This window comes from Podarcis muralis, chromosome Z, assembly GCF_964188315.1.
Source record: "Podarcis muralis chromosome Z, rPodMur119.hap1.1, whole genome shotgun sequence".
NCBI classification, from domain to species: Eukaryota; Metazoa; Chordata; class Lepidosauria; order Squamata; family Lacertidae; genus Podarcis; species Podarcis muralis.
In genome coordinates, this window is record NC_135673.1 from 13,772,781 (window position 1) to 13,796,435 (window position 23,655).

General features: G+C 47.5%; 1 protein-coding gene across 6 annotated transcripts in view; it reads left to right on the forward strand.

Moving 5' to 3' along the window:
* Positions 1-23,655, forward strand: part of NUP214 (nucleoporin 214) — an 83,604-nt gene that overhangs the window by 53,721 nt on the left and 6,228 nt on the right. For 4 of the 6 annotated variants that reach the window (XM_028714313.2, XM_028714310.2, XM_028714312.2 and 1 more), the window contains 7 exons: positions 2,560-2,668; positions 6,211-6,316; positions 8,637-8,698; positions 9,599-11,353; positions 13,687-13,757; positions 15,365-15,521; positions 18,901-19,053. In XM_028714313.2, the coding sequence (XP_028570146.2) occupies positions 2,560-2,668; positions 6,211-6,316; positions 8,637-8,698; positions 9,599-11,353; positions 13,687-13,757; positions 15,365-15,521; positions 18,901-19,053 (2,413 nt within the window). The remainder of the gene's footprint in view (positions 1-2,559; positions 2,669-6,210; positions 6,317-8,636; positions 8,699-9,598; positions 11,354-13,686; positions 13,758-15,364; positions 15,522-18,900; positions 19,054-23,655) is intronic. The other 2 variants (XM_028714311.2, XM_028714314.2) reach the window with 2 other exon arrangements.

Consider the following 23,655-nt stretch of genomic DNA (forward strand, 5'->3'; position numbering starts at 1 on the left):
TAGTGGGTAATGCTGTATCTCCCCATCTTTATTCGTAAAGCACACTTGCTGCTGTAATCATATATTGGAGTAATCTTCCACAATCTTGTTCTAATTGTGTATCCATTAGCTCTAAGAGGAAAAGTTCTGGCTTAAATTGAATATTAGCCTTTTAAAATCTGCTGTATATATGCATGTATGTATGTATATATGTTTGTGCAGCCAATATTTTTTAGCTTTTTTACACGTCCACTGGCATGATAAAAATGTCCCTTCATGTTCTTGGCATTTCCAGCAAACATTTGAAACATCTTTATGAATTCTGAATAGTTTCTCAGGAGTTAAATACCAAATATTATTTTATAAAAATTCTCTTTAAGATTGTAACACAATGTAATTTTTGAACCCCTTAGTTCACATACGTTCCCACTTTTCAAAGTGTCTTTATTTAAAAAAATTACTTGGTTACGTACATACATTTTCTCAATCTTCAGATCTTAAAGTCCTTTCTACAGATCCATCATATCTGAAATGAGGTGGGGAAGAGAGTAGGGGGTGGTAGGCTTTCATTCTTTTACATAGTGTTTGTGCAAGATTTCTGTGTCCGTGTCACTTGGGTAGGTTCTCTTTTTATTCACTTACTAGTTTTCATTGGAATTGAGAGAGGTTGTGGGGCCTAGGGCATGGTTGGTTTCCTCCAGTTGGCTGCAGTGAGTTTTGCTGGCATCTGTATGAAAGGGAGGGGTTGTTGGGTCAAGTTAGCCATATTGATTCTTATGCTATCAGTGCATTCTTGTTGTTGTCTTCTTGGGCTGTGTGTGTAATAAAGGGGAGCCACACCAGGGTGAAGGCATCGTCTTTTTATTTGTCCCCGTGTTATTTTCGGTTTGTTGGTTAGCTTTTCTAATAAGGGTGTTTCCCATACAGTTTGGTGCTGGTGGTCCATGTTCACTTTGCCTATCATCTATTTTCTGTGAAAAGCTTGTGGTGAAATATATACCGGTGTCTTTTGGCACAACCTAGGTATGCATGTATCCCAAATTCTAGCAAACACAAGCTCTCAAATTCCTTGACTCAGGCTGCAAAAAAAAAAAAATTACTCAGAGAAGTCCCACACATGACAGAGAACACAAATACCACACACACACCACTATGTCCAAGGTTTGTCTCAAGAGGTAACAGACAGCAGCTTAGGTTCCTCGACCAACACCATGTTTTCCCAGGACCAGAGTAGACATGATTACAAGTTAGGGAGGGGGACCAAGACACCTGGACTTTGCAGTCTGCTGAAGACTAGTCATTCAAGTTTCATGATTTCAAGACCTACAGCCACAAACAATACACTTATGAACTTCCTAATGTTGGTAAACTGTGGCTACCATCAGCCCCTGCAGCTCGCATGGCCAATGGCCAGGAATGATGGGAGTTCTCACTCAGCATTGTCTGGAGGGGATTCCTAAACTTTGGTTTACCAATTACAAAGGTGATATTGGCACAGCTTTAGGGCATGATAGCTTCTTGCTGAGGCCTAATAAATGGTAACATGATACCATTTCAGGTGCACTTCAGAGGACATTGCACCAATTCAGGGAACAATGCAGGTAGTATTTTGGGAGATTGAACTGCAGAGGATCCCACTACCTCTTTCAAGCTGCTGCTGCTGCTGCTTCTGCTGCTTCTTCTTCTTCTCCTCCTCCTCCTCCTCCTCCTCCTCCTCCTCTATCCCATCTTGTCCCCAGAACTGGGACTCAAGCTGGCTCACATAGGTTAAAACAAACATGGATTAAACACAGATTGCTAAAAACATGTAAGATAATAGTTAAAATGTAATGAAGCTACAATAGAATTAAAATGATGTAAAAACAAGTCTGTTATGAGGACTGGCTGCTAACTCCTTTTAGCTGAGGGAGTCAGCCAAGACAACACCTTCTGGTCTGGATGGTCCAGGAGTGGTTGGAGGGCACACTGCCTCACCAGGGTGCTGCCTCTTATTCCTTGATCCACCTCTGAGCTGGATGGCTGATGGTGCCCCAAGAACATGGCACATTAAGCCTTCCAAACTTTGCATTCTGAAAGGGCTGTTACTTACTGCCTTCTCCCTGACACACAAGCTTTCTATGTGCAATAAGGTTTAGTTGTTGGTGGTTGTTTTGCATTCAAGCATATTTACCTGCTTGTAGTCTGAAGTGGGTAAGGCCAAGCAGCAGATGTGCCAAGCTGAACATGCGTAGGATTTCCTAACTTTGCCTTGGGGCAGATTCTCTGTGTGCCTGCTAAGGGCATGTTTCTTCTGCCCTTGCATGGTGCCTCCTCTTTTTCACGGGGACTGCAAACAGGCAACTCCCCATTTGTGTGGGGGGTGTTCCAGGTCACTGTGTGTGTCAGCCCATTCTTCCCCAACCCTGTTCCACCCTGTCCCTTCCAGGGGGTGTTGGTGGTCGCGTGTCAATCAGATATACACAAAATGGTCGCTGCCTGTAGTTATTTCTTGTCCTAGAGTGCACCATCTCTCAAGCCCTTATCCTTCCTTGCATGCTTCTTGGCCTAACTACTATTGTGTTTTGTTTTGTTTTGTTTTAGGGACCTTCACCAAGCTCACTTAAGATGCAGTCTCCACCCAACTCTTCTTCCGTGGCAAGTGTCACCATGGCATCTACTGGCCAGCCATCAGCTGGCAAAAAGAGCACAGGTCAGTTTATGCTGCTGCTGTTGTTGTTGTTCAAATTGATATCCTTACCCTTCTCCTAAAGGCACCCAGAGCATCAAAATCACAAGATAAACTGTCTAAACACAGTTCTTAAGCAGATGCAAACTGGGAAAGATCTGTACGCAGAAGGCTTGTGGGAAGAAGATGATCTTCAGTAGGTTCCAAAAGACACTGGAGATGGCACCTGCCTTAATATTTAAAGGGAGGGGGATCCAAAGAGTAGGAAACCAGTGCTAGTCCTACTCATAGTAGACCCGTTGTAGTTAATGGATGTGACTAATTCAGATCCATTAATTTCAGTGAGTCTACTCTGACAGGTAAAGCTTGGTTACAACCCAGAGCGAGAAGCAGAAGGCACCAGAGGATCCGCCATCTCTGCTTCTAATAGTAAACTTGATTGTTGAGAGATGATGGGACTGTAGCCAAAGTAGAGCCACCAACAAACAAGAACCTGAGGGGGTGGCCCTCTATAGCTTACAGAAGTACAAGAAAACCAACCAAAAATAGCCCAATATGGACTGAGCATGCACAGAGGCCAATGCTGAGTGCCTTAGGAGAAAAACCGGAAAAATGGGGGGGGGGGGTTTAGAATGGAATGGAGTAACCTGGGGAAGGGTATGAGCTGGCTGGCCGGCAGAAGGAATGGAAGTGTTCCACCCACCAGTGGTTCATTGCAGGTCCCGTCCCAACAGTGTTAACATAGAGTGCTTATCTGTTCAGAAATGGCATTTCCCCAAAACTAATCGTAATTTCAACACACTCGCAGGACTACTTAGTTAAGCAGAAATGTAGAAGCTTGATTTCAGAATGTCTACCCTGAGTATTGTTGCGGGGCCAGAAAATTGCAGACAGAGGGGGAAAGAAGAGGGACTTGGCCTGCTCAAGGCAATTATGATGTACCATGGAGTAAAAGTATCCCAATTGCAACAAATAGTGAAATTGAGCCAGGTAGATACAGTATCCAGCTAAGTTCTACTCAGGGTAGACATTCTGAAATCAATGTACCCAAGTCAGTCATGTCCCATCATTTTCAATGGGTCCACTCTGAGTAGGACTAACATTGGGTACTGCCAGCTAACAAGATCTGAAGTGGCAATTACTGACTAGGAGCAAGAACTTAGGGCTGTAGTGGCATAAGCTCAATGAAGACATCCGCCACCAGGGTGTAGTAGCCATTGAAAGGGCTGGTTCCAGGATCTTTAGGAACAGGATTAGGGATGAAACTGACAGTGTTGTAATGTCATTATACAAATCAGTGGTGCAACCACCAACAGGAATCATGTATACAGTTCTGGGCATTCAAGTCTGCTGTGCAGGGATTGTGACTTTTTGGCTACATAAATAGGTAATGACACTTAAAACCTGAAATGCTGGCAACCATGGGGTGAAGATTTATTTATTTTTAAGTCTTTCTGTATCCAATTTCATCCAGCCTTCTTTCTCCAGTGGAGCTCAGTCAGGTGCTTCTGTGAGGCTCACAAGTGGAACATGAAAGCAACAGACCTCATCCCCCATCAGAAATGACATTTTTATTTTTATTTTAACAAATAGTACAGATTTAAATCATGAGCAAGCTGGAAATGTTGGGTATTGAGTCCTACAGCACTTTCCTTGCCTTTTAAAATAATTATGGTTATTGTTTTTTAAAAATATTTTTTCGTTGTTTACAGCAGTGTTTCCCAACCTTGGGCCTCCAGCTGTTTTTGGACTACAACTCCCATCATCCCTAGCTAGCAAGAACAGTGGTCAGGGATGATGGGAATTGTAGTTCAAAAACAGCTGGAGGCCCAAGGTTGGGAAACACTGGTTTACAGCACTAGTCCTACTCAAGAGTAGGCCCACTAAAACTACTGGACCCAAGTTAATCATGCCCCTTAATTTCAGTGGGTCTGCTCTCAGCATGCCCCTTTCTTTGGAATTTTAACAGAAAAATATTGCTGTATAAACACATCAATATAAGCAGTCCCAAAACAGGTATCTAAACGAAAATGAGTAAGTGTAAGCATATGTTCATGGCAGTGAGATCCTTGAGCCGCTGAGTGATAAACTATTCATCTTTCCAGCCTTGCAGTGTAAGTCTCTTAGCCAATGCAAGAGTTTGCAGAACCCACTCTTGCCGCATTTTGAACATTTGTTGTTATGGTGACAATTTCGAGAGATGTTTGCCCAAGGTCTCTCGATAGCTTTTGTATGCAGTTAAATAAATAAATAAAAATACACAGTGCTATTACCTCTTGGGAGGTAGTGGCTGTCAGCCTCCCTGTTCATCACCCCTCCTTCCAGTGCATACGCAATCCAGACTGATTCTTGCTTTGGTTAGGTAACCACTCAAACTGAAATCATTTTTATTACCGGCATTGGCAATACTTTTTTGTCGTGCAAGGAAGGAACCTGCAAACAGCCCTGAAAAAGGGGGTTGGTGCGATTCTGGGGTGGGGTGTGTGGGGATTCAGGCCAAACACTGTTAGCAACCCGGAATTGGAAACCATGGTCAGACCATGTTTTTCAGTTCTGAAGGCTGGTTACGGTTTATGTGAATTTAGGAGTTGGGAACATATGAGCCAGGTTGCTGGATCAGGCCAAAGGGTGGGGGTGGGGCATCTAGTCCAGCATCCTTTCCCTACAGTGGCCAACCTGGTATTCACAAGCATGCTGACTCTGACAATAGAGGGTAGAGCATAGGTTTTGTCACTGGTGTCACTGATAGCCTTAGCTATGAACCTTCCTCCCTGCAAGGGATACATTTGTTTGTGGGGTAATCCATCAAGGGCTCCATGCGGGGGGGGGGGCGGGGGGGGAGGAGAGAAGGTATTGGGCCAGGACCATAGCCAAATTTGGGGCAGAGCCACACCATCCTTTCTCTCACCACGCCAACATTCGTTCATTCTGTTTCCCATATACTGTTTATTGATTCATTCATTGATTCATTCCTTCTCCTTCTCCCTCCCCCCCCCTTCTCACAACACTTACACACACTTCACACCATTCATGCATTCACCCCCTTTATAACTTCTCTAAAGTATTGTCTCTCACACATGAATACATGTTCATATTTCCAGTGGGGATGGAGTCGGAGTGGTGCAAAGGCTTGCTAAGCTGATACATTTATGGAAAGCTGCTTGATCTGCTTATTGGAGCTCAGTCATATAATCTCTCCCTCTACCCCCACCCACTCAGTGCCAGTTTTCAGAGCTCTCTGCCCAGAATTTGTTGTCTTAGGCTAGAGTGTTACTAGCTATCATTACTTGTCTTGAGGAAAGGGAGAGGGCTTCTTATGGCCCATTCCAGCTTGGGAGGTAACACAGCAAGTCCCAGGAAAAGCCCATAACTCAGTGGCAGAGCATGTGCTTTGCACGCAGAATGTTCCTGCTTCATCTTAAAATAATTGGATGAAAGGTGGGGTATAAAACATAGTAACTCAAAAAGACTTGTCCTGGGAAAGCTGACAGTGCCATGTCTCTCCCCCTCTCCCTCCCCTCTATCTATGGTGTGTGTATAACTCTGTGCTGTGTTTACAATCCCAGGGCAAGGCCCTCAGAAGATATCAGCATCCGTGACTTCTGCTGCTGCTGCGCCCACTCCATCAACAGTTGCCCAGTTCAACAAAGCGTTCACATTTACCACCTCTGTGTATGTATGGACGTCTTTCTGTTTCTGTTTCTTTGATGTCCCTTGGTAGCACTAATGTTACGAACAGCAAGGCACGTGATCACTTTTCAGAGGGTCGGTGTAATGCGGTGGTTATATTCCTGAGAGGTGTGTTAGGCTGAGCGATGAAGGCCACCCTGGCCTCTTAGTTCGAGTCTTGGTTAGAGCAGCCGTGGCCAACGTGGTGTCCTCTAGCTGTTTGGGATTAGAGCTCCCATCAGCCCCATGCTGGTAGGAGTCCTATTCCAAAACAGGTGGAGAGCACCTGGTTGGTAAAAGGCTGCATTTGACTATTACAGGGGTGGCCAACTCCCAAGAGACTGCAATCTACTCACAGAGTTAAAAACTGGCAGTGATCTACCTCCTTTTTGGGGGGTTCAGGTCAAAGTTGTTGAGTTTTTTCAGGGAGGAGGTTAAATGTTGAGCTTTTTTAAGGGGAGCCACGGTTGTTCAGCTTCTTTGTGGGGAGCCAATGATCTACCAGTGATCTACCACAAACATCCAGTGATCTACCGGTAGATCACAATCTACCTGTTGGACATGCCTGGACTGTTAGATTGAGGACCCGGGGAATAACCTTCAGGACTACCTTGCAGGATTGTTGTGAGATTAAAACAGGAGAGTCATTGCTGTCACCTTGAGCTCCACGGAGCAAATATGGGGTGCAAGACCGGAGCCCTCACCCCACTTGGGAATAAGCACAATGAAATCCAGTGCTTCAAAATAGGCATGGCCAGGTTTGCAGCCTATGTGCACTGCGTGGGAGGTGGAGATGAAGCTCAAGTGAACTGTTGTAGGAGAGGGTACAACAACCTGCCTTCTATCCTGGTTTGGCTGCCCTTGGCTCTTGTTGACAAACACACAACATTCTATCTCATTACCAGCCACCAGCAGAATTCTTGGCAATATTTGTAAGCAGATTTCTCCGTAATGGCACTAGCCCTAACGATAGTCCTTTTGCTAGGACAGAAATTGTATATCTCACAGTGTTTTGGTCAACCTGCCAGTAGCCACTGGTGTGCGTTGAGACTGGTGGGTTTGGGAGGTCAGGAGCCCAACAGCAGGCGGCACCAGAGCCAATGACAGGCAGAGCCAGCTAAGTCCTCCCAGCTGAGTTCTGCAAGGGGCAACGCTGATTTGATTTGATTTATTGTATTTCTATGCCGCTTTCCATTCAAATGAATCCCAAAGTGGCTTACAAACAATAAACAACAATAACAGAACATAGGTGGGGGCTGATTGAAGTCAATAGGGCAGTGCCTCATTTGCCCAGGCTAGTCTCCCCTGCAACCTGCAGCACTGGATATATAAAATAAAATATAAAATCAAAAATTCATGCAGATCCAGGCACAGAAACTGAAATGCAGCCATGGAGGGGCTGAATTTGAGAGCATGGAAGCTGGAAAAGATGCAGTGGCCCAGTTAGCCATAATGTAGCTTTTATGGCTTGGGAGGGAAAGCCTGTAATCTATACTCATGGAGGTGACTAAATCGTCCTTTTGCCATCTGGAGGCTTCAGTTGCATAAGCAGTCACATGGAGAAGGTCGCCATGGGGTAGGCAATTCTCATTCAATCACATTATAATCAGACCTGGGGAACAACCATTTAGATCAGGGTTGCGGTTGCTGAACTACAATTCCCACCAGCCTTTGCAGCCAGCATGGCCAATAGCCAGGGATGATCGGAATTATAGTTCAGCAAAATCCTCTCCCATGCCTGATTCAGATGGGAAGGGGTCACGGGGGATTAGGAACCCAGGCTCCCATGTGTGAATTAGGAGAAGCTGAAATTCTGCACTGTGCATGTGTTCTGCAAATTAAGTAACCATGCACATGTTTAATTTATATATGGAGGGGTCGTTCAGCGAACACTTTCATCTTGTCATGCAGTTCAGGTAGAATAGCTCATCATCTCATTGCTTTTAGGGAAAAGCCTGTGTTATGAAAACCTGAAAATAAATGGAGAGAAAGGTGGCACAGTTGTTAAACAGGACTCTCTTTTTAAGAAATTATTATGATGACTAGATCTGTTTGGCCACTCACTGACGCATACTTGGGTGGCATATAGAGCCACAAAAAAACAAAAAGCAACACAGTGTTAAATAGACAATGCATAGTGCAGGTAGGTAGTGAACTATTGGCATCCTACCAAACTATGCTTCCCATTAGTGAGAGCCATGATGGAACAAATATGTAGTGTATACACGTGTACTGTCTTCCCTCCCCACCCCCCGCAAACCTTCTACTTCCCTTCTTGAAAAGGCCAAATTTTTTACATTAATGTTTTTGTTTTGTCTTCTAGACCTGAAGCTAACCTTGATGCAATCCTCACCTCTCTTGCAACATCTGTCCCTCCAGTAGAAGGTGAGTTTTTGTTTTAAAATGGGGTGTGCATTTTGAAGAGAATGTGGCCCTCAGGCTGGGGGGGGGGGGGACTTCTCTAGTCCTGCTGGTACAGCCACAACTCCTTCCTTCTCTAATCCAGGGATAAGGAACCTTTAGCCCTCCAGATGTTGCTGAACCACAGGTCCCATCAGGCCCAGCAAGCATGTCCATAGCAGTCAGGGATGATAAAGCTCAACAGCATCTGATGGCCTTTTTCTTAACTGGGTATGCTGGAGGTTGAACCTAGGCTCTTCTGCATGCAAAGAATATGCTCTACCTCTAAGCTCTGCCACTAAACATAAACCTACCTGTAGGAAAGGAGTGTTGTTTAGTCGTTTAGTCATGTCCGACTCTTCATGACCCCATGGACCAGAGCACGCCAGGCACTCCTGTCTTCAGGAAAGGAGTAAACAGAAGCAAATGTTTCAAGAGATTGGGAATACCTGGTTGACTTGATCTATAGCTGCAGTTTGCCAGAAGTTGGTGAGTGGTTTATGTAACAGACTGTGGAACTGATGGTCTGGAAGAGGAGGGGGGAAAGGTTTTTGAGGTTAAACCAAACAATACACAACTCAACAAACTAAGCAGAGGGACATAGAAAGCTGCCTTTGATTGAGTTGAGCTGTTAGGGTCCACCTAGCATGGTGTTGTCTGCACTGAGTGGCAGTGACTCTCCAGTGATTGAGGCAGAGTTTCTCCCAGCCCTGCCTGGTGATGCTGATTGGGATTGAACCTAGGACCTTCTGCAGGCAAAACAGATGATCTACCTCTGAGATATGAATTCTAGGGTTTATGCTGCTTTGGAGCTGGGTGGTAGTGATCAGTGAACCTTACCTTTGAAATTTATTTGCTTTGTGTCTTTCTCTTGTGCCTTGGCAGCAATACCTTCTCCTCCAAAACAGCTGAGCCAGCCTGATGCCTTTCCCCTTGGCGGGAACGTGAAATTTGGAACCCCTCTGGAGAGCTCTTTCACTTTTGGGTCCGCAAAACCGCCCAGTCTTCCAGGAGTCCCCATGACAAGCAGTGGCTCAGGAGATCCAAGCCCGGCAAACAGCCAGGTGACCTCAGCCCCTGTGGCCTCCGTCCCTTTCTCAACCTCTGGGAAACTGGAAGGGCTTCCATTAAAACAAGGAGATCACCTCTTCCAGGGCACCGCTGCTGGGGAGACCCTTGGGAGTTTCTCTGGGTTAAGAGTCGGTCAAGCTGATGAGAATTCCAAGGCTGCCACTACCAAACAGCCTCCACCTGTTAATGCCACAGGAGGACAGCAAGCAAAAGCGAGCACAATACCTTCTGGGTTTACTCTTGGAAGCTCTTTGCAGGTCAGCAAATCAACAGAGGTGGCTGCCTCTGTGATGACAACCAGCTTAACATCAACGTCTGGCAGCACCATCTTCAGCAATGTCCAATTGGTCAACACAGGGTCTCCTGCTCTCTTTGGAGCGCCTGCAGGAGGTGCCAAGTCAACTTTTGCACTTGGGATTCAGCCAGCAAATGCCGCAGCAGCAACACCCTCTTCTGCACCGGCGGCAAACGCTACTCTGTCATTCGGAAGTCTGTTGAGTTCAGCTCCAACTGCTGTGGGCACCACACCAACAGGTAAAGGAGAGGAAGATGCCAGAACCTCCCCAGGCCCTGAAAAGCTGCCTCAGAGTGATGCCAGCAAGCTTGGAGCAATGCAGCTGCTGCCCCAACCCCAGGTCCATACTCCAGAACCTCCTCGAGATCCTCCTGCTCTGGCCACACCTTCGTTGGAAGAGGTGGATGCAATCAGTCTTGCTGTGGCAGCAGCGGGAACAGTAGCACCTGCCAAAGAAGCTGTTCCCGCCACTTCTCCTACTGATTCAAAGGCTGAGGTGGTTTCTGTGGCAACATCTCTGGACCAGCACACTCCAGCAACCTTGCCTTCAGCAAGCATGGCCTCTCAGCCTGCCGAAGTGACCAGAGCGCTTCCAGCTTGCTGTAGCCCAAGTGCGTCCATCCAGGCCCCGGCCACTGGCACCTCTGCATTCACAGCCAATGTCTCAGCCCCTTCTGTGTTTGCACAGCCCCCTGCCACCTGCTCTTCTGGCTCAGCCTTCAGCCAACCTGCAATTGAGGCATTGGTGACCCCTTCCATGCCCCCCATCTTCGGCCAGCTCTCTGCAGCGCCGCCTTCTCCATTTAACCAACCCCCTGCCACCCCGCCACCATCTACCTCCACCATCACCACACAGGCAGCAACTCCCGGATTCAGTACATCAGCTTTCGGTGGTGCCACCACCTCCACAGGCTTTGCTCAGCCAGCCTTTGGCCAAGCCCCCACCTTTGGCCAGCCAGCCAGCACATCCAGTGGGTTCACCTTCAACCAGGCAGCCTTCGGGGCTGCTCCTGCATTTGGACAGATGGCTTCTTCCACCACCCCTGCATCCAGCAGTGGGAGCGTCTTCGGGGCACCATCCAGCACAAGCACCACCAGCTCCTTCAGTTTTGGACAGCCTGCGGCCACTGCAGGCACCAGCCTCTTTGGCCAAAGCAGCACCCCTGCTTTTGGACAGAGCTCCAGCTTCGGGCAGGGGGCATCCATCTTTGGGAGCGCAGCCGCTGCCACCACCCCAACATCCTCGGCTGGATTCAGTTTCTGTCAAGCTTCAGGTAAGAAGGCATGTGCAGGGACCAAGGGGTAATGGGTTAAGCGGGAGAGGAAAGAGCCAGAGCTCAGTGGCAGAGGGACTGCCTTGCATGCAGAAGGTCTCAGCTTCAGTACCTACAATCTCCATGTTGGGTCAGGAGAGACGATGAGACTCAGTGTGGACAATACTGAGCTGGTTGAACCCAGTGCCCTGGCTCAGTTATAAGACAGTATCCTATGGTTCTGTTCAATTCAGCCCTTCATTCAGATCCATGAGGACTAGAATCTTGCTTTATTTTTTAAGGGAAAGGTCCATGACTCATTGGTGAAACATCTGCTTTGCATGCAGAAGGTCCCAGGTTCATTCCCCAGCAGCATCTCCAGGGCTGGCTGAGAAAGACTTTCTGCCTGAAACCCCGGAGAGCCGCTGCCAGTCAGTGTAGACAATACTGAGCTTGAAAGACCAGTGATCTGACTTCAAATAAGACAGCTTCTGGTGTTCTTCCTGTGTTCCCATGAGGTGTCCTGTGGCACCTTAAGTGGTATCCCACCAAATTTTAAAGGTGACTTTAAAAACCTCAAGTTTTCAGAAGAAATATCAATGGTCTGGGACATTTTTAGTTTTCTCACTGAAAGAATTGGAAATGCAGTTCCTGCCTGGAGGCCCCTGTAATGTACAGGAAAGGTGATGGGGGAAGCCCAGGGCATGATCCATCAAGACATTCCACTTCCCAGAAGCACAGCAGGGGGGTGGGGCGGAGGGAGCTCTCCCCATGGATCACAGTGCCCAAAGGTGGAAAACTAATTAGGTTTCAATATACAAGATGCACATTTAAGAAAGAACATCCCCCCCCCCCCCGCCCTGCTAATTACCAGGACAAAATATTTTAAAAGGCATAAGTGAGCCCTGCCTACAGGAAAGGGGCCTTAATTACAGGAAAGTGCCTTAGTTTTGATGGCAGGGTATGCATTTTGAAGTGAGCAGGGGAATTCTTTTTAATACAAACACTTCATTATCTTTTCATGGGAACAGGTGATTAACACAGCTCCAAATCCTTCTTGCACAAAGGAAATCTGAGTCCTCGGCTGGGACTCATTTAGCAGTTGCTGCCATTTTGAGATGTGTTTAATGGAAATCCAGGCCTTTTTAATTCCTTCAAGATTTTAGAACCTCAGCATTGCTCAGTATTTTTGCTTTTTTTGGAGAAAAGGAGAGGTGATGGGAGTTGAAGCTTATTCATGTACAGGGGGCACCACGTTGCCTATCCTGGCTTAATGTAACATGTTGAGGCCATGCTGTACTTATCACTAAGCCCACAATTAAAACCATTTTGCATAGCAATCAAGGCCAGATAGAGCACCGCAATAGGGGGCGTCCAGATGACATCACTAAATGTAGGAAGCTACCATATATTGATCAGGTGATCAGTGGTGTCCACATGGGCTGGCAACAGCTCTCCCGCATCTCAGGCCAAGGGAGTCTTTCCCAGTCCTTCCCAGAGATACGACTGGGGATTGAACCTGGAACCTTCTGCATGCAAAGCAGGTGCTCAACCCCACTGAGCTATGGCACAGTCCTCCTTTCTCCTCCCCACTTCTTCTCAAAAGACCTGGGCAAAGAGGTACATTTTTGTGAAAAATTATACAAGGAGGGGGCCACACTCAACTCGTAAGGGGGGATGTTCCATAGCCTGCCGCACATCAATGCACCTCCTACAAACTTGACATGGCAGTGGCATTTCTAGCAAGGCCTCCTCATTCCACACATGCAAGTCTATATTCTGTGGTCTCCTTCACTGACTTGTTCTCCTCTAGACACTTTGGATTGTATCCCCCAGTTAACCTGGCTTTTTGGACTACAACTCCCATCAGCCTCAGCTAGCACAATCCAGTGGTTTCCAAAGTCTTTCAGGCCACTTCCCCCTTGGTTCCATAAACTCATCTCCAGTGCTCCCTACCCTATGAAAAGCATTATTCAAAATTTGCATGATTCACCAAGGGCAATGAAAACACAGTGCAGTTCAAAACACTGTGTTAATCAATGGCAGAGTTATTCAAAAGACAATTAAATATATTTAGGTTAGTTAATTCAACAGAATTGATGAACTTGATAACATCTTCCCACTTTGGCAACCCCTAGCCTGGACAAAGGGACTGGCTTGGCAAGCTTGCTCTCATACATTCTACCCCAGACACAGGATCCCAGTACTTGGAAGGGACTCCTGGCATCATCCAGACTGACCCCTCCCCTCAAACTCATATCTTTGGTTCTAGTCCAGCAGTCCTCATTTGTCTTGTGTCTAAATGCTGACTTTTTCTCCCTGGCCTCTTTTCTTTCTTTTTCTCCCATGTCCAGCATTTGGCTCCAGCAGCCCAGGCCCTGTGTTCGGGCAAGCGACCAACACCAGCGGGAACCTCTTTGGCCAGGTAATCTTTCCTAAACTTATCGTCACGCTTCTTCATGCGCAAAAAAAACCCTGTGCTTGGTTCTGGTGGGAAGAGCATGGGAATCCCCCTTAGGGGTTTATATATTCCAAGATTATAGATCAGGAATAGCCAATGTGTTGCCCTCTGGATGCTGCTCGTCTCCTGCCTCCCATCATCCCTGACCACTGGCCATCCTGGCCGGGGCTGCTGGAAGCTGGAATCCAACAACATTGGTTCATCCTGCCGTAGATTTGCATTGTGGTCAATTCAGGGACATGCAAGGAAGTGCTTCATACAGTGCAGAGCAATATGAGTCGAGGATACCTTGAAGACCACATGAGCTTTTATATCCTAGCTCACCTGACCATGAGAAAATGCCTGTGCTCTGCCTTCACTGTTTGAAGCAGTGATGTTGCTGAACACCAGTTTTGGGGAACCCCAGGAAGGAGAGAGTTGCTCCTTTTGCTTTGATCCTGCTTGTGGGTTTCCCATTGGGGCAACCGGGCGGTCACTGTGAGAACAGGATGCTGCACCAGATGGGCCGCTGGCCTGATCCAGCAGGCTTTTCTTATCATCTTAAATCTGTTCCCCAAAATCCAATCTCCCATCTTGCAGGAACTGATTGGCTGGCTCCTTTCCCGCCTCCCTCCCCCCCCCCCCCCGCCCACTTTGCTAATCACACAGGATTCAGATTCTTTCCCCTAGAAAAGATGGCTCCTGTGTTCTTAGCAGAGTAGGGGGAGGAAGAGCCTAGAAGACGGAAGGAAATACATTGTCCTTCTCAGCTTGCAAGTATTCAGATGTCTATAGCCCACCACAGTTCCCCAGAGTACAGATGAAGTTGAACACATTGTCTACTTAATACTTGCTTTCTAAACTCATGGCTGTCCCATCCCATTCATCTGTCAGGTTAGCAGATAATGCCAAGCAGTAACTCTTCGGTGGTGGTACCTAAACCCTGGAATCTGTTTCCAGCTTCAGGACAGTCAGTCCTAGAGACTGACCCTTTTAAATAAGATGCCAAAACTTTTCAGGGATGTTTTTATGTGCATGCGTGGGTGGGTGTTTTATCTTCTTCTGTTGCTGTTGTGATTTAAAAAATAATAATTGTGACTTTCTTTTCCTTTAATTTTAGTCTACTTTAACAAATAACTTTTGAAAATCATGCTATATACATTTCACCAAAATTTTTGTATGTAAAAGTCATATCTAAAAGTCATATGTACAGTCATATCTCTAGTTGCGTTCGCTTTGTGTTGCAGATTTTCGGGTTATGAACGCGGCATACCTGGAACTTCCGGGTTTCGCCACATGCGCGGAAGCGTTCTGTGTATATTATGCTTCACTCTTCCACAGAAGCACCGCTCTAGTTGCAGACTTTTTGGGGTGCAAATGGCACCCTGGAACGGATCATGTTCACAACTAGATGTACCACTGTATCTAAAATATAGAGTCGGAGAATTTGCAAGCCCACTAACACTTTTTGGATCCTAGCCCAAGTCTGCAGGGGTGCTTGTAGAATGCCTCTAGTCCTCATGGAATCTGGCCCCTGTGTACCTGCGAGCCAGTGAAAACAGTTCTCCCCCACTTTTTGTTCCTCCTTACAGCAGACTTCTTCTGGCGGGGGTCTCTTCGGGTCTGGAAGCAGTGGTGGGAGAGGTGGTGGTTTCTTCAGTGGCCTAGGAGGAAAGCCAAGCCATGAGGCAGCAAATAAGAACCCTTTCAGCGCCACCGGTGGGGGATTTGGTTCCTCGGCCACCCAGAGTAAGTATTGCCAAGTCTTGCGTGTTCATTGTCATAGCCACTCCATCTTTGTTCTTTAGAACTGGCTGATTCACACAGGGTGTTCTCCCCCCCCCCCCCCCCCCGCCGCCCTAGTGCTGGAAGACCTGCATCACCCATATGTCATCACCTTATGTGAATGACCTATGCCGTGTAGAACTTCCCCCTCAGTGGAGCACTTTATGAATTGAATCTGTTTGCATTGACAGTGGAAGCAAGGAAGCAAGTGATCAACTGGTGTGGACCAGGGACCTAATTTCTAGGCCATGGGTTGGCAAACAAAGGTCCACGGGCCAGATCAGGCCCAATTGCCTTCTGGATCCAGCCTGCGGACGATCCAGGAATCACCGCATGGATCACCAGTGCGTGCGCGTTCTTTTCCTCTCCCTCCCTTTCCCTCACATGGCGGCGGCAGCGCCTCCTCCTTCCCTCCTCCTGACTTCTCCCTGCCCTGCCTGGAGGAGGAAGGGGGCTGGGCTTTGTTGTTGCCAGCAGCAGCAGCGCTTGAGTGGCTGCCATTTTAAGCAGCCCCTCTCTGGAGCCCTTTCGCTCTCCGCTCATCATCCCTCTGCCGCTGCCAGCCCCTGCCGCTTGTAAGCAGCCAGCGGGGCTCGTGGTGCTCTTGCATCATTCTCCCTCCACAAGGTCTGAGGGACAGTGGACTGGCCCCCTGCTGAAGAATTTTGCTGACCCCTTTTCTAGGCCAACCAGAATCTTTTGGCTTTCACAGTAGCAACAAAGCCAAGGGTGGGGATGGGAATTGATTTTGGAAGTGACAGTGGTAGGGAGAGCAAGTCTGCTTGGCGGCCAACTATTAGTTACAGAGCTCCTGGGTTTGTGATTTCAAATCTTGGTTCACATGGGCTCAGTTCAGTGTCCCTATAAGCAGCTTAGGACCCATGTACCACTTAGGTGTCTCTTTACACATAAACCTGCTTTTGTATTAAATTTCTGCACCGGAGGCCCTTCTCTGGGCCCCTCTCCTGCTGGATGTGAGATAGGTCTTGTCAGGCCTTTTAGAGGTGTTTTAACTTTTGTGTTAAGTTGTGTTTCCATTTCTGTCTTTGCAAAAGGCCCCACTCTCACCATACACTTAAAGCACTATGGTCCCACTTTGAACAGTCATGGCTTCCCCCAAAGAATTCTGGGAACTGTAGTTTGTTCAGGGTGCTCAGACTGCTGTCCCACCTCACAGAGCTACAGTTCCCAGAGTTCCCTGGGAAGAAAGATTGATTGTAGAAACCACTCCAGGAGGGGAAGAAGGGTCACTTAACAACCCTCAGCACTCTTAACTCTCCCAAGTCCCCACCCCAACCCTACTTCACACCCTCCTTGAGTGTGTTTGCCTGGCTGCAATGTGTCCTTGAACTCTGATCATGCCTCTTGCTTGCCCTGTTGGAGGATAGAGAGGGGTCTGTGTATGTGAAGGTGTGTAGAAACTAGCCTACTGTACAAAAGCAGAATTGCCATTCGTTGCTCCACCACATTTGCCACTGGCCCTTTCCACCCTGGCATGCGGCCCCAGGAAGGTTGTCCAGAAGGGAAAGTTCTGAAAGAGGTTCCTCTCCCTGATTTAGCTCCAGTGCATACTAAGGCTTTTTAATGTAGTGGCGCCAGTATTTTGGAACCTTGTTCCTATTGAAATGAGATGAGTACCTACAGTTTTGACATTTTGTCACCTGCTGAAAATGCTTTTCTGCCACTGAGCACTTTTAGGGCATTAATTTGATTCAGCAGTGGTCATTCTTTTCTACATTATGATCAGCCAACTATAGGGGGCGGAAAGAGCTTCAGCCCCCTCCGTATTTGTGGGCAGGGGGCTGGGCCCCGCCAGTGTTGAGCAGGCCGCCCTTCCCTGCCACCTGACGCCACCGGGAGAGCACTCATGTGCTGGGTGGGGCTGGGACGTGTGGAGAGGGGCAATCGCCCTCTGTCCATCTTATATCCTGCTGCCGCCAGGCGGGCAGGGGCAGGTCGTGCAGAGGGGTGTATGATGTCACGCACCAAAGTGCCCCCTCAATTCGGGAGGCTAGCCGGTGCACCTGATTGTATAATGTAATTTTTTTGTACATCACCAAGATATTTTTCTTATGAGTTGATGATTTGTTAGTATTCTTACAAATTATTATTATTATTATTATTATTATTATTTTCTAATCCAAATTAATGTAGTGAATAATCCAGAAATATATGTATTTTCTCTCTCTCTCTCTCTCTCTCTCTCTCTCTCTCTCTCTCACACACACACACACACACACACACACACACACACACAAAATTAATAAAGGGGGCTGGGTTCAGAAAGAAGCTGCAGTCTTGAGCCCATTCCCCTAAATCTAAGGACAAATAGGTCTAGGAACATACGCATGTGCCTTATCCTCGAGTGGTAAAGAGACGTTTCCACACACTCACAACACTTTGAACTTTGCTGGGGTTTGAAAGAGGATTCTGATTCTGAAGATCAGTGAGGCTTTCACTTCTGTGAGCCATAACTGGACATGAATGTAGAGGCACTTTGAGAAGACAGGCTTTATCCTCTCTCTTTGTGCACATTATAGTGCATCTGTCTTACTCCTTTGCTGAAAATGCAGGAACAAGTAGCCCTAGTGTCCTGAATCCAGAATGGTGTGGCTTCATCTGTAGCCCTTTTGCTCAACCCATCAGGGAGGTAGGCCCAATTGGGCCTTCAAGTGATAGCATTGGGGCTGCTCTCAGAACCCTATTTTTCTGCTTATTACATGTGACTGGTTCCTGGCATCCATGATAAGGTGGTAATTTTTTCATTGGTGGCTATCAATAGACTGTTGTCATTTACAATCTTTTCTCTTGCTCTTCATAGAGGGGCCACCCTGCCCTTTTCTGTGGTGTCATGATGCTCAATATTCACATTTTAAGATGGGCAGTCTGATACAAAGCCCCCCCCCTCCTCCTGCAGACATCACTTCTTTGATTCAAGACTGGTTGTTGCTGGTTCAGATGGTCAACCTCTTCTGAAAAGCAGATGGCTTGAGGGAGCCCAGAAAGCCAAATAGTGCAGAGGGGAGGAAAAACATCCCAGTGTGTCTAGCCTATTTGACCAGGAAGAGAATTCCATACAATCTTCTCAGGGAGTGTATATGTGTGCATGTGGTATAGCAGCAGTAGCAGTTCAGATAATAAGTCTAATGGTCCTGAAGTTCAATGAAAAAAGGGGGGGGAGTCTTTACATTTCCAGAAAATATGCTGTTCAAGCAGCGACATGTGCCATCTTAAACCCCTGATCCTCATTGTGTCTCCCCCCCATTGGGCTTTGGGCACTTTTGGGGGGAGGCGGGCCTTTTTCTGGTATGTAAGAAAAGACTCTCGTTTCTCCCCGCCCCAGATACATCAAGCCTTTTTGGAAACAGCGGTGCCAAGACCTTTGGATTTGGCACCACCGCCTCCTTTGGCGAGCAGAAGCCGATGGGCACATTCAGCTCTGGTGGAGGGAGCGTGGCATCTCAAGGCTTTGGGTTCTCCAGCCCGACTAAAGCAGGTATTAGTTTGTCTATTGTTTCTTCTTGTGAACATAGGAAGCTGCCTACCGCCAAGTCAGACCCTTTGGTCCATCTGCGCCAGTAGAGTCAGTGCTGACTGGCAGAAATGGCCCTTCTCCCAGGGTTTCAGCTCTACCTAGAGATGCTAGGGATTGAACCTGGGACCTTCTGCATGTAGAGTGGATGCTCTACAACCAAGCTTTCCCCACTATGGGGAGAAATGGGGAGAACTCGTTCTTCTAGCATGGGGAAGATCCTCCTGCCTTTTGAACAATAGTTACATCAGATCTTGTGTTCTAGGCCAACTTACACATCACCACGTAGGGGACACTGGCTTTGAGTTTTCTTGTGGGTTTTCCCTTGTGGCTTCCGGTTGGGCCTTGTGGGAACCTGATACAGGGCAAGATGAGCCACTTGCCTGATACAGCAGCCAGACACTTCTAATGCTCTCGTGTTCTCCCTTCCACTTTTCACTTCTTTCTTCTTTTCAAGGCTCAGATTGGCTGCCGAACAGAAAACTGTGCAGCCAGGAGGTGCAAAGGGTCTGATTCCGGAGCGTGTTGAGAGGAAAAGAGAACAACTGAGAGGCAGTGAGGGGAGAGAAAGTGGGGTGCTGCAGGAGTCAGGGGAGAAAGTAGAGTCAGACACATGCACAGAGGGAGGGAGGAGGCAACCATGTACACAAGTGTTGATTATGGTAAAACAGGTCTTCTTCTTTTTATAGGTCTTTCCCCACCACTGTTGTCATCAAATTGTAGATCACATATTTCTCTAGATATGTAGTGAACAGACCCAAAAGGAGGGTGGGGAGAAGCAACCATCGAGGATGGTGCCCTCAATACTATATTAGTGTTACCACAGGGCCCAAAAGGATGGGTGACCCTTGTATGTTGTGACTTTTAATGGTTGTGCTTATGTCCTGCTGTCAGGCTTCCTTTTGGGTCATCTGGTTGACCACTGTGAGAATAGCATGGTGGATTTAGATGGGCCTTTGGCCTGATCCAGCAGCCAGGCTCTTCTTAAATTCATATCAGGGTGCTCTGCAGCTCAGACCAGGAGCTCTGTAGATCAGGTGCTGGTTCCCTGTGCCACTGGTACTGGTGGATGGCAGAAAGGAAATGACCACAGCTCAGTGGCTGAGCACCTGCTTTGCATGCCGCAGGTCCCCTTACGGTAGAACATGATATATAGTGCTATTGGAGGCAGCTTGACTCTGAATACTAGTTGCTGAGAATTGCAAGAGGGGAGAGCAGTGTTGCACTCAAGTCTTGCTTGCAAGCTTCTCACTGGGGCATCTGGTTGGCCACAGTGAGAACAGGATATTGGGCCAGCTAGACTTATAGCATGGTGCAGCAACCAGGCTCTTCTTATGTTCTTAACTTGCAATACATGCGTTGGTTCCCACGAAACTTGGAGGACATTGGTAAAACCCAATGGCTCATGGACAAAAGTGTCACTGGATCTCTAATCTCCGCTAAATAATTCAGCTGCAGCTCTCTCTCTCCCCCCCCCCCCCAGACAGTTGTGTTTACAACCGGGTAGTATCTGTTACATTGGTCGGGACTGGAATTTCACCCAGGGTATTAAAATGCACCTCCAGTCAGCAAGGAGCTATATTGGTAGTCATTTCTTGTAGCAGACAGGCAGCCTGTTAATAAGATGGAAGTGTGTGTTGAAAAGTGTGCACGTAAAACAGTAAAAAATGTGAGCTGCATGGAAGACTGGGGGAGGGGAGTTAATTCCATGCCAGGGATTATTGGCAAATGGACAGAAAATAGGAGTAGCCGGTATCATGATTCCAGTGGCGTAGCGTGGGGGGTGCAGGGGGTGCTGGCTACACCGGGCGCAACATCTGGGGTTAGGGCAAATCCACAGGTTAGGGGGCACAAATCCACGGGTTAGGAGGCGCAAATCCATGGGTTAGGGGGCGCAAATTACTTGCCTTGCCCCGGGTGCTCACAACCCACGCTACGCCACTGCATGATTCCTCTATGTACATCTGCAGGGCAGCCTCAGTTGAAATGCAGGTGATGCTTGTGTGTTCCAGTAAACCGTGGTTTAGCAGGAAGTGAACCCTGCCCAGCCTGGTTGCTCTCACTTGGCTGCTCCCTCTGGTGCAAGCAGGAGAAGCAAACCGAGAGGGCACAGTTAAGCTTGGCTTACTATGACAAACCTGTGTGGTTTGTTTTTCCCTGGCAAGTCAGATTCACAAGCCACAGCCTTCAACCATGGTTCTTCGTTTGCTTTCAAAACCTACCTTGTGTGGGAAAAGCAAACCCCAGCCTCAGCTTTGGATGTTACAGGAAGCCAGTCTTAGTTGTGGCTTCCTGACTTGTTTCTCCTGTCTCATGCCAGGGTAAGAGCAAAGTGAGGAGTGATCAGACAACTCAGCAGAAGCATGCCTCTTGTTCCCAATAAGGCAAAAACTTGTTCTGACTTGTCATGCATCACCTGTTAACAGAGCCACTGTGCAGATGTGGGTTTTTTAGGTCAAAAAAGAGAAGGTCAGCCAGAATGATCATAAGTGGCACCTTTCCTAAGAGGGAACTTAGGGGTTGGGTGTTGCTTTCTTTTAATTGAATCCCCCCGCCAGCTTTTATCCCAAGGATGGGGAACCTGTGGCCCTCCAGATGTCATTGGACTCCAGCTTCCATCAGCCAGCAGGGCACAGTGGTCAGGAATGATGGGAGTTGTTGTCCAGCCATGTCTGAAGGGGCACTGGTTTCTCACCACTGTTCCATCATACCTACACTTGATGCATAGGTACAATAGAGGCATATCAAATTATTCATGGTGTGGAGGAGGGGGATATAGGATTCCCCACTTCCTTTTCCGTAATACTCAAACTCAAGTTGTTAGACAGTAGATTCAGGACAGACTAAAGAAATTAATTCTTTGGACAATGGAGAATTTAATGTGTGGAATTTTCTGCCACAAGCTGTCTTGGTGGTCTTTAATGGGCAGTGGAGAAATTCATGAAGGAGGGCAAAGGTTGTCCACAGTTGTTAGCATGCTAGGGGGCAGACAATGGAAGAGTGGGCTTTGGTTTTCCCATCCTACTTATGGGCCCCCAGGATGCATTTGACAGCCCACTATGTGGGAAAACGGAGTTTTGGACTGGATTGGCATGGGGTATGGACACTTTCTAAGCCCAAGGGCTGCATGCCGGTGCTGGAGAGGTCCAGAGGCAATAGTGGGTGGAGCAATGATTATCAATTGTCCCTTTATAGGGACATTTGTCCCTGTAGGAAGGTTTCTTCTCACATCCACTTGCTGTTCTCCATCCAGGCAAGCAAAAGGCATTGTCAGAGTTCAAGGGCACATTTTGGCCAAGGAAGGTGCAAAGTAGGGTTGTGTGTGTTGTCTGTGGAGAGTCCCAAGGACTAGGCAGGGGAGCCCTTGGAGGGGCTACATTTGTCCCCCAGACCTGATGTTATCCACCCCTGTGATGATGGGCTTTTGGTCTGACCCAACAGGGCTGCTTTCTTTGGCTTTCCTCCTTTACTTTAGAATATTATTATTTTATGCTGCTTTGCAGGACCAAGACCGTTTCGAAGGGAGTTGCAGATAAATAAATAAAAATTGTAACACAAAACACAATTAAATAACAGCATTGCGGCTCTGGTCTTCAAAACCACACAGAGTTGGAAATTTCCAAAAGCTAAAAAAAGAGCAGCATAAACACACAAAAACAGCACCCATCCCCACCGACTGTCAAGTCAGCCTGTGTCATCAGATGCCATCATGCTGACAATAGGGGAGGGTATTCTAACGCCCCACCAGCTTCCTAACCAAAGGTGAATTGGAAAAGGTGTGTCTGAAGAAAATGGGGGTGGAAACAAATGTCTCTCCCAGAGAAGGAAGTTACATAGGCGAAGAGGCCACCACCAGAAAGGCTCCATCACACATTCCTTCCCACTAGCCAGATTTGTACCTGCTGTCACGTTGGTGAGCTGAAGGCAAACAAATTGGTTCAGTTCTTGGCTCAGTGTCACACACTTCTTGTGTGAGCCGTGAGCTTGTTTTTACAGGAGAGGCTCAAAAGATGGTGTGTGATGATGTCACTCCCAGTGTGAATCATGCCCAAGGGCTTTTTTGCATTCCTAGGAAAGGGCCGAGATGTTACTGGCTGTATGAGAGAAGCTGCAAGCAGACTTTCAAGCAGACCTTGAATACTTTTTATTTCCCATACACCTAGTCTCTCCTTCCTTTTTTACGTACGTTTCTTTGTGAAAGCATGGCCCTGAAAAGCAGTTCAGAAAATAACCTTTTGGGGGGGGGGATAAAGACCCCCCTCCCTCAGCTGTCACCAGTCATTCCCATTAGGCTGCCTCAGTAGGAGAGATGGGAAGCAGGGCTCATCCCATCAGCTCTGCCAGAATACCAGCTCCATCAAGCCAGCTGGTCCTTATAAGAATGGCTGTTTAAGAACTGGTGCCCAGATTTGCTTTTTTCCTCTTCCCTTCTTGTCCCATTTTCCTCGTTTGTCATGTGTTTCTTTTCTTTTTAAAGCTTGTAAGCCAGCCTTGTTTTCAGTTGATTTCACAGATACAGGCTGCTCTAGGAGCCTTTTTCAGGGGCTGGAACGGAAGAGTAATGTG